This window comes from Mizuhopecten yessoensis, unplaced genomic scaffold (genome assembly GCF_002113885.1).
Source record: "Mizuhopecten yessoensis strain PY_sf001 unplaced genomic scaffold, ASM211388v2 scaffold10829, whole genome shotgun sequence".
Classification (NCBI taxonomy): domain Eukaryota; kingdom Metazoa; phylum Mollusca; class Bivalvia; order Pectinida; family Pectinidae; genus Mizuhopecten; species Mizuhopecten yessoensis.
In genome coordinates this window covers 129,118-140,713 of record NW_018408742.1, presented here as the reverse complement: position 1 = coordinate 140,713, position 11,596 = coordinate 129,118, and the positions used below count along the sequence as shown (strand labels likewise).

Sequence of the window (11,596 nt, the reverse complement as noted above, 5' to 3'; positions counted from 1 at the left end):
TTTGCGGTGTGCGCATTAATATACAAGGTGCTTGGTCGGCCATATTGGATTGTTGACATTAGAGAAGAGTGTCAAATTAGAACGTCAACGCGTTAAATCGTGATTTCAAAGATAATTAAGTTGCTATCGTCACCTGAAGAAGATGCCTTCATCAGCAGATCAAATCCTTCAAGGATTCAAGTTGTATCCTTTCAATTTGTAGTGTTCACTTAGAATTTGGAGCATATGCATTGGCAATTCAGTTACAAGACTCGATATGTCGATAAAAGGAAGGGAGGCGTTAATATGGAAAATTAAAGCAATTAAAATGTACAGGTATAATGTGTCAACTTTAAATTGGTGACACATGTTTATTTTGATAAAGTGAGATATTTGCTAAGGAAAATATTCCAGCCGCACTTCCAAATTGCGAAATAATTTTAAGCTATCATCAATATATATTTGCAGACAATAGACCTAGGCCAGCCACTTTTAAGATAAAATCTGCATGCATAAGTAATTACAATCTGAAAGAATGTATGTATAGCTGTTTTATCCTAAAGGTCACGTGATAATGGCAAATGCTTCATGTAACGATTTTGTTGATTAATAATGTGTGTATAGTGTGATATTGCAAAACATTAATAATCGAATCAAATTTTTTATCGCGTTTGTACATGTGAAGACTGAGAGTGTCACCTGATACTTCATTAATTTGTGCAGGTAAAACGAAAAAAATCCCCATTATTTTGACCTATTTGCAGGTTTCAAACACAATTTATGCCAGAGTGCATTACCAATTTTATAATGTTGCACAGTTTAAATTTAAATCAACTTAACTTATTTGATAACTAGCCCATTATTTGTAATATACCATTTAAAATTAATCACATTCTACTGTACATTTAATGAATAATTAATGCAAAAGAAAAAATCATGCGTTTCCATGGAAATATACAGGCCTTTTTTTATGTCTGATTATAAATGGCCCAATTCCCTTCTCTTATTTTGGCATTATTTTCCCCTATTTCAGTTAAAAATTCTCCCACATGTAACTTAAATACTACCTCATGAATATCGGTCATGTTTTTTTGTGTTTTTATTTCTGTCAGTTCGACAACCAAGTAATTTATTTCATTTTCCCTGTGTTCATGTACTCACTGTCAATATTTTATGACACTGTAAGTGTTTATAGTTGGCCTTGTTTACAGTATCTGATTCAAAGTATCTATAATAAACAGGAAGAACAAAAAATTAAAGTTGTCAGCCAAACCCCCCTCCCTATTTTGAAAAAAAATGCACTAACTTTCTATTCCTGCATTAATCTCTGGTTTCCGTTTACCCTACCTACCCTAGATTTTGTACTGGCATTTTATAAAGTGATAAGCACTGTTTAAGTCAGAACTCCTGCTCTATATATTATAAGCATAAAATAGTACTGTACAAATATTTTTCAAAATAAAATAAAAATAACCCTACCCTATTTTCTTTCTGAGGATGATTCAGGAAACACAAGTAAATTTTGTTTTGGCCTAATGAAAAATATCTCCAGATAATTTATTATATTAGGGGAGACACCGCCACAGGGGCATGGATCGCTTTACTTGTAATATTAAAAAAAAGGGGTCTCCTCTACTAAAAAATACAAAATGTATTTTTTTAGTAGAGGCGACCCCTACAAAATGCATGAGATACAGTACTAGTCCCAAACGCAAATTGTTCTAGAGCAGGTGAACCATATACATATAGGATTATTCTGTTATCATGAGATACCAAGTGAATTAATGCAATGGGTAATAATCATTGAAACTTTTTCCCCAAAAAATTTGTACAAAATTTTGCATTAAACAAAATTCCTAAAATCATACCTATGAAAATGACCAACAAAACTATGAAAAAATCACTGGTTGTTTTCTCATTCACTGGTGAGATGTTAAGGCTAGTTCAGGCTAGTGGATGTTTACATCCCTGGTAAAATGTACATGTACAGTGTCACTGTGTTTTTAATTGTATACTATAGGCCTTAACTCAGCGCTAGAAACTGGATGAATCTCCGGGATGGAGACAGTGGGAAAATCCTCTGGCAATCTTCTGATGATTTGTAAGTTATCCCATATATATATTCTTCTTACTAATGGCAATGTTTATTTATTTACATCAACCTTGATTAGCTAACTGATATAGCTTACATTGACACAATAAAGAATTTGAAATATATTTACAGTGTATTAAGAAGATGTGGAGTCACCCATTGTAAATCTAAGCACTAGATCTATTGACACTATGAATAGATACTATTTAAGGAATTGTTCCTGTGTCAGTAAATAGAAAATATATTCATCATTCATTTGTACTCGTACATATGTATATATACTATGTGTATAGACTTTCTCAAGCATCTGTTAAGTATCTGTCTATTCATCTTCAGCTATTTTTGTACTACATGTATAATGAATATTAATGAGTGCATGTTGATTCATCTATATTATATTATGTACTTTTTTAACGAGTGCCTTGTGGGAGATTATATAAGCCTTTATTGTTTGCTAAATGAGTTGTACTCTCTAAAAATGAAGTATTTATGTTCTTATAAGCAAGGTTACTTAGATAGATTGCAACACCATTTGGCACATCGATTTTTGAAAGTTGAACGAAATATTAATAGTTTGGACAAGTGACCAGGTTCTGATCCAAGTTGTCCTATGTCCAAGTCCAATCTTGTTTGAGTTATACTGTTGTGATTGAAATGCAAATTATTATATTTACAGATCCAAACCTGATGCAGAACATGAAGGTAAGTGGAAGCTGGAGACATGGCAACTTTTACAATAAATTATAATCCTTACAAAACAGAATGCAGTATTTCAAACATATACACTGTATGCTATGAATCTAATTTACTCATTCACCCCTGAAATTTTATTATGAACTATTCCAACCTTTGAATGTGAGGAGTTCAAATGTGTCTCCAGGGGAAAATGAGTTAACATCACTTCAGTATGTATAATCAGACCTTTGTAACGTCACGAGCCAAGACTTTAAACCTGATCTGTAAAGACCTATGTTTAAATAAAGGATTTCAAGTTTTGGGGTCATCCAATTCAGCTTTAAAAACCCCCAATTTAAGTCTTTACTTGCACAGTTATAACCAACACAGTTTATAGATCTATACAGATGTTCAATACAGTATTTTTTACAAAAGAAATCTCTATTAAAAATGATGTGACCGGTGATTTGAAATCAGAAATAGTTATGTGCATTTCATATGACTTATTTTTAATTTCAATGATAAAAATAACAGCTATCAGCAAATTTAGCTTTGTGGCAGCACACCTTATGTTAATTGTACTGGTATTCCTGTTTGTAGCTCGTGTACCAAAGAAGATTTTAAAGTGTAAAGCAGTGTCCAGGGAGATCAACTTCTCATCACACGAAGCAATGGAATCCTTTAAACTGGAGCAGAAAGTCTTGTTCAAGGGCAAATGTCTAGAAGGTATGCATGTCATATGAGAACATTTGAGGCAAAGATCTTAGTGATGGCACAACATGAAGTTGTTCAAGGGCAAATGTCTAAATTGTAACATCAAAAATTATAAATTAAATGTATATAAATGGAAATCATTTTTAAGGTCAAAAGTTTTTAGACTAAAAGGTAAGAATGTCTTATTTACAGGCAAATATATCTGTTGTTGGTTAAAACCAGAAATTTTTGTTCAGAGCCAAATTTCAGAAGGTTACATCAAAAACCCTTGTTCAATGTGTTACATACCACACACTGAGGTCTGTACCCTTGAGATGACTCGGGTTCCCAATAAAACATTAAGTGACAAAGGAATTGTTCTGATGATGACTTCTTCACCGGTGGATTGATATGTATATACTATATGCCTCTGCAACATAGTGAAGAAAGCAGTAAGTGTTTGCCATGCTATTCATTATCAAAGTTCAGACAGACAGAAAAGAAAACATTTAAAACCCTTTCCATTAATGTTGCAGGGATATAAAAACAGGAGATAAGGGCTCACAAAGCTAATTCCTTAAAGACCCTTTCTTTTTGATGGTAATGGGGTATTAACATAATGAGTGTCATTGAAGCGTGACCTTGGTAGTATTCATCATGCTTCAGTGTTTTCTCCAGAAGGAGGTACTTTGTACATCCCCCATACATTTCTATATTCTGCCTATATCACACTACAAGGCCAATGCCCCCTTGTTTTTCAAATCGTCAGAAAACACTCATACTTCATACAAAAACTTTTAATATTTCATGACAAACTGTACAAAATTAACAGTCCCGACATTTGGTATCAAAATAGAACTAATGATTCTGATAATTCTGAATGAGATTGAATTTAATGGGTCTGTAGAGAAAATTTATGTAATAAATGTAACACATGTAATTATTTTCCGCGATCGATTGTATTTGTGTTATACAGAGTGGTACTTTGAGTTTGGCTTTGTCATTCCTGGATCCACCAACACATGGCAGTCGATCATAGAGGCTGCCCCGGAGAACCAGATGATGCCAGCAAGTAGTCTCAAGTAAGTCTATCACCACCAATCTGTCGCCTAGTGTTGGCTGGTCTGTCACTGACGTAGGCAGAGATTTCAACCTCAATGTAAGACATTTTAGGTGTAGCAAAAGGCTTTCATCCCATTTTGATTTTGAAAGTCCTTGGGACCCCCTTCATTGAAAATTTGGGGTCCTAGGTAAATATTTGGGGTTCTTTGCTTTAAGTCATATATACATAACTAAAATTTGGAGACTGCTTCATTTAAAACCCTGGGCTTTTATGATGAAAGAAAGTGCCAAACTTTGAATGTCTTATCCCGATTGTTGGATTGTCAACATCACGTAGGAGTCTGTGAGCTGGTTTTTTTTTCTAAGTAAGGAAAAGATAAATTATTCTTTTCCCAAGGGAACAATTGGAATGCACTTGTGTAATATGGTAGAAAAAAATCACCCACTCCTAGTACCAATTAGTGTTGACAAATAGAAACTCTCACCCCTTTGGGGTGAGATAGGGGATTCTCTTACCCTGGACAGGTGTAGCCACACTTTTACCGGTGTGGGATTTCTTTGTCTCACCCAAAGGTTGAGACGGGGGGGATTCCCCTTTTAATAACAATGGTATACATATGATGTCACTTCAAAAATACAATGACGTCACGTCAACAATCCATCAACGTCACGTCAACCCTGAATTTAGCATGTAACGTTATCATTAAATTGTGTATATGATACACATTGGGAGAACAGGGTAAGAGAAAAAGAATCATTCACCCCCTTGTGGGTAGGATAGGGGAATCCCTCGGGGAAAGATTCCTCAGTTGCCAAACACTCTGAAAGCGGAGTGTTTGGCAACTTGTCTGTCTTATCCCGCAAGGGGGTGTTCACGGTAAGTGAAAAGCAAGCCAGTCACAACCAGCATATGTTTGACAGATTGTGTTGTCAGTCTTTTGTTAATCTATAAGTATTTGTTGCAAAGATACCCCACTAATTGAAGATAATGATGTTAATGTTGAAATTATTTATTCAACCCTGCGCTGTTTAAAAGGAAGACAACACGGTTCTGATGAGAATGTTCAAGATATTATTTTGCATCATTCTGATTTTCCATTTTCAGTGGAAATGTGATGATCGAGACTAAATTCTTCGATGGTGACCTACTAGTCAGTACATCTAAAGTGAGAATATTCTACGTCTAATAGCTGTGTGAAGGACTGACTTATCATTCTCCCTTACTTCAACAAGAGATCCTCTGTCATTCCATGGCATAATCTAGGACACTGTTTTAGCCATACACAAGAGAGTTTAGGAACGGGTACTGTGTTATGGCTTAATGTTCTCAACATCACTTGAATGGATTTTATGGTTACGTAGGATCACATGGGTGAGCGTGAACAAGGTCACCTTGTGTGAGTCTGGACATACTCATTTCCAGCTTAACACCGTAAGATATATCAGTTCTTGGGCTGTCGACTTCAAGTGATGTTGAGCTGTTAAGATGTTGAGGTGGTATCTAGTTCAAGCTGTTTGCTTGTGGTAGGTACTGAACAGTGAAAACGAATTTAAATGTTGAGTACATTTGTGATAGAATGAGCGAATATTTAAACAAACGTCTGTAAGTAAATGATTGAGGTAGCAGAATTATTTGAGTGGGAAAAGCAGAGAGAGAGAAAGTATATATGACAGACGAATTTATGGATAGAAATAAATTGTACTATATATTGTTTCAATTATATATCTATCATAATGATGTATATTTATAATTATTTTTTATTGCCTGTTTTGACTCCGTTTTATCAATAGATTTAATACTGGATACAATTTATACATTATTAATTTTGTTTGACACTTCATTAATATCAGGTTATTGGATATCGGTCTAGTTTAGGTTTATTGACGTTGATTCTTTTCATTGTTGTTGTTTATGACAAAGTAAACATAGATATCAAAGTTTTCACTTTATAAACAAACAATGGATGTATTAAACGTGTTGCAATGTTTCAAGACTGAGTACTGGTCCCTTTGGCTTTGTTAAGTTATGACTGAGTGAGCAATTTGTATTGTTTACCTGTACAACACAAAAGTAAACACAGATGATTAGTGAAATGAAACTTTCACATTTCGTTAATGAGCTTATAAAAGAAAATTATCTGAGCTGAAAATTGATTTTTTTTCAAATAGGAGCTTTTTGATTATGATTGAGTTCAATTTAATGGCCTTACAACACATATAACTAAACTGATATGTGCAATACTTGTTGAATAATTTCATAGAAATTGTATTTACAACAGAAAATATTTCTTTTACAAAAAGCAGATCCACAAAATTATAAGTAATTGTACAAGCTAAAAACGTTCAACTTTAGATCATCCCTTTACCACTGCACTGCTTTTTTTCCTGTATACAATAACCTCCCCTTAACTTCCGTTTGGATATAACTAGCACAGTTGGGCTTGTACACTTCCGTTGACCAGCTAGAAGCTCAATCCATTTCAGTGATGGTATATAATAATAATAATAGAGGTTCTTATATACCGCTTTGTTACAACCTAGTTCGTAGGTCATCTCAAAGCGGTTCACAAATTATTATCCTTGATTATAGGGCCTTTGCAACCAGTCAATATCTTTCGCAACTCCCTGGGGAGCATACAGCCAGAGCTGCCATTTCGGCGCTAACAGCTAGCATTCAACAATTCTAGCACTTCCCAACCGCATACTCATTTACAGATGAGTTGACTGGAACAAGCGGAGTAAAGTATCTTGCTCAAAGAAACAACACAGTGCTGTGCCGTGACTCGAACTAGCAACCCTTCGGTCACCAGCCCGGCATCCTTCCACTAGACTACCGTGTCTACCAGATTCTTATCCCGATTTGCCCCAGAATATTTTACACCCTGAACACTTTTCTTATAAAAAAAATATTGATCTAAGCTATAGTCATGTCAGGGAAAATAAGTTTTGAATGCATATTTTCAATTTTTGTCAGTGGTACAGGGATCTTAAATTTTCAGGAAAGTATTTATTTTCTCCTTTTGTATAAATGTATCATCTGTGAGTAAAAAATGAAAAAAAGAAATTGCAGATACGTATTTACATGAGTATTTTGTGTTTGCTATGACTATTTCTCATCACCAATACACATGTAGTATAAATCTAGTTTTACATCAAAGGGTAAATTGAGTATTTGTACTATTTAGCTTGAATCGTGAGGAAGTAAAATACTATATTTGCATTTCACTGTGTAAACAAAACACATTTACTTGTGCAATATACAAAGATAATGTCAGAAAAAATATTAATTGTTAACTCATTCACCCTGTAATTTCATAATGAACTATTCCAACCTTTGAATTGGAAGAGTTCAAATGTGTCTTGAGGGGTTATGAGTTAATGGAAGATTTCATGACCATGTATTTGTTGGAAAGAAAATTTGTTGTACCATTTGGTATATTGCTAAAAGAGAGATAGCTCCTATAATCTATTTCAACTCAAATATGTAATGTAACATTGTTTACATAGATTTCTGAAATTAAATCACACAGGGTTTTCAGTAGACCTGTGACATTTAGTAATTTGAGCAGTCAAATAACATTTTCCCTGAATATTTGAGGGTCCTGTCAAATATACGTGTCGTTTCCAACCCAAGAGTTGAAGCCCGTTTTAGGGAGTCAAACAGATGCTCTCAAGGGTCTACTGAAAACCCTGATAACAAAATTATAACACACCAATTTATGTGTATTTGTGTTATCAATATCTGCTTATTTTATTTATAAAAAAAGCACGCTATTATACAAATTAGGCAGATGATGAGGGCCCCTTTTGCATATCTGGTTCAATCAGTCTGTCTTGTTTTTAAATGTAACATTTTCGGGTATAAATCCTGGTGGACCTGTGAATGTTAATGCAGGCCTTGAAAGGGGTTGTTAAGGCTCGCCTGAAAGCAGCATCAGATTACTAGGTCCGACCTTAAATCATAAACGAACAACTCTGGTCCAACTGGTTTAATCGTTTGGATCACGATGGACGAATGTGGCCTAGGAAATAATAGATTTGCGATCTGTGAATATACTGATCTTATCACTTTTATTTTGGTGTTTCTTTGATTGTTTTCAAGCTACATGTAAGTTACGTGTATCATATGTCAAGGCAACAGCTGGGGTATCTTTAACACCCAGGAATATTTAGGTTTTATCTTCAGCAGTCTTGTAAAAGTGAGAAAAGCATGAAAATGTGAAAAGCACTAAAATAAGTACGTTTACAAAAAATATTTATTGTATTAACAGAATTTGTTCGCTGTTAGGGTAAATCATTTTTAGAAGGTGACATACCTGATCAATCTTTGTTTTGCTTTTGTAGAAAGTACAGTAATATCAATCAATTTTAATCATTTCTTAACCAAGATTTTTTTGTCAAAGTTAAGCCATAGTAGAGTTCTGGAAAAGAAATGTGAAATATGGTCATGTGTGTTCTCATAAATCATGATATGTGTTTTCTGACAATATTATCATACAATGTAGATGTCGAATGGATTGATGATCATTTTCTCTGTTATCTTTGTCTAAATCTATATCATAAAGACATTATTTATTTGTATTTGTGTATGTTAGTGTATTTTATATGACTAGAGAACGTATTTACACCCGTGTAGTTGAAATAATCTTTATAGATAATTCATAATTTTGAAAAGGAGGTCAACTTTTTGTAGATATCCTATCATGTCCAATCTCATGTCCACTCTGACATGAGATTCAATACAGGGAAACACAACTAATCCCTGCGTTAAAGACTTGAAACAAACTCATCTCGTGTATGTACAGTTAGACTTTCAAAAACCCTGTTGATTCATGCTTTCTTTACATTTGTATAACATTAAGTAAGATTTTCAAATTAAGAAAAATATCGCCCATTAAAAAAAGAAAAATAGGTATGCAAACGAGAAATTGAAGAATGGAGGGTATACTGTATATCCTTACCTGGGACAATTCCTCTGTATATCACACATTGAATTGTAATATCTAGTTCTCCTATCTCCATACAGAAGTTTTGACATCATACAGGTGTTCAGTACCATGTTGCTTTGTTCAAGTTCATGTACCAGGGGACCTGTTTATTTATGCGGAACAACCGGTTCATCTGTTTTTAAATGTAACATTTTCGGGTATAAATCCTGGCGTACCTGCAAAACTTTATGCAGGCCTGTTAAAGCTTGCCTGAAAGCAGCATCAAATTACTATAGGTCTTACCCTATTTCAGACCTAGTAATAAACGGACAACTCCTGTCCAACAGGTTCAGCCGTTTTGGATTACGATTTAATAAAAACTGCCCAGGATCCTGAGTTGAAGATCAAGGTCCCTAATACTATAGATAATGTATTAACTTCTGCTTGATATACATTGTACATTATCCAGTTTGTCTGGTGAAAATAATTTTGAATCCTTAAAAGAATTAAAGACTTGATAATTTTGACAGTATCAACAATTATAACATTGTGTTGTACATTACGTTTAGCTTGCCCGACAACAGAGGCCTGTATTTTATTTAAGACAAAAGTTGACTGTACAACTAAAATGTTTATCACTAAATCTATTTGTGTGTGTGTGTGCTTTTTTTAATTCTGAAAAAATCTGCAGCCATTGAATGACTGTCAAATTTTTTGATTGATATACATTTATGCGTTATCTTCAAACATTCCAAACTAAGCTCAGAAGTCCTTTTTTATTTTTACCTCGCCTTAAAAATGGCATCAGTATTCGCATAATCATGGTAACTTTATTTTACAACAATTATGAAATAAGTCATTTCAACTTATATTCATCACTCTTGTTGGCCAAGATGTTAGCACGCAGAGGGTGTTAATGTGGGAGGAAACTGGAGTACCTGAAGAAAACCCATGTGATCACCCTGGTCGTCTTGGTAGTCTTGGTAATAGGCAAGTGGGCTGCTGGATCCACTACGCCAACCAACCACCCTTACATATTTTGGATTTTAAATGGGCTATGCTTTATATCACTACAGTGTGTATTGTATTTGTTTGTCAATACACTATAGAAATGTAAACAGCAATGTAAATAAAGGCTACTAGAAACAGTTAACATATTCCGATTAATGTTACGATTTCTTTACAGTTAACTGTTTTGAATATATTGATCCAATATTTACATGATTACACATTTATAATGAAACCATATTTAAGGCTATGGAGATGTTTTCAGATGAACTAAAAAGGGGGCAAGTATAGGCAGACAAAAAATATGAAATCATGCTCCTCCATTGCATTAACATATATTTAAATTACCATTTTGATTATATTATTTTCTTAACTGTTTCTTAATTCTTTTACTTAAGCTTATGCATTGGAATACTATTCAACAGAGTACCCCTTAGATTCTGCTTTATCAGAAGTTAGCTATCAAGGCATTGAACATTTTTGTAAAGTGTGAATTATTGTGAGGGGTGATCATGAATGATAGTTTGTTCAAGAGATTTTTTTAAAACATTGCAAATTTTATGGTAGATTTTGATGTTTGTAGTCCCATTGAAGGATTTTGTAAATTCTTTGATCAAGATCTAAGTAGCATAATTATACAAGGAAGGCAAGTTTTACACCATTAGACAGGACACTCCTCAATCTTGGCACCAATTAACTGGCAATTTCATTTTCATTATGAATCCAAAATTATTTTTTTATTTCTTTTATGATATGAAATATATATATAAATCGGTATTAGTCATAAGGGCTATTCCATAATGTATCATATGGGGGAGATGGGAGGCACCTGCATTATTATATTATGGGTGGTAGGTTTAAACCAGATCTGCCATTCGATCAGTTTTCCCTTAAAAAGTGCCTCCCACCCCTCCCATACCGTTATTTCTGGAACAGACCTATAAGTGTAAATCAATGTACGATATATTGGTTGGATATTCTGTAAAGTCACAATTTTCATGAAGTGTGATTTGCCATGTGAGTAAGCTGTTGTGTGAACCATATCATCTGTGAAAGACTCAACACCCTAAATGGTCGCTGGGGAATGGGTAAGTTTACCTGATCATCACAATCAATCCTGTCAGAATGAAAACCTGTCGGTGTCTTTAACCCTTTAACC

General features: G+C 34.1%; 1 protein-coding gene across 1 annotated transcript; it reads left to right on the top strand.

The window, feature by feature from the left end:
• Nucleotides 1-35: 35 nt before the first annotated feature.
• LOC110462781 (retinal rod rhodopsin-sensitive cGMP 3',5'-cyclic phosphodiesterase subunit delta-like) lies at nucleotides 36-7,056 on the top strand. The gene is made up of 6 exons (XM_021516944.1): nucleotides 36-183; nucleotides 2,018-2,080; nucleotides 2,748-2,773; nucleotides 3,347-3,472; nucleotides 4,416-4,521; nucleotides 5,607-7,056. The coding sequence occupies exons 1-6, from the start codon at nucleotides 143-145 to the stop codon at nucleotides 5,686-5,688; spliced, it is 444 nt and encodes a 147-aa protein (XP_021372619.1). The 5' UTR covers nucleotides 36-142; the 3' UTR covers nucleotides 5,689-7,056.
• The last annotated feature ends 4,540 nt before the right edge of the window (nucleotides 7,057-11,596 follow it).

Coding starts and splice junctions, on each gene's coding strand:
- LOC110462781 (XM_021516944.1), top strand. CDS start 143: ATGCCTTCATCAGCAGATCAAATCCTTCAAGGATTCAAGTT. Junction 2,774..3,346: donor ACCTGATGCAGAACATGAAG/GTAAGTGGAAGC, acceptor TCCTGTTTGTAG/CTCGTGTACCAAAGAAGATT. Junction 3,473..4,415: donor CAAGGGCAAATGTCTAGAAG/GTATGCATGTCA, acceptor TGTGTTATACAG/AGTGGTACTTTGAGTTTGGC.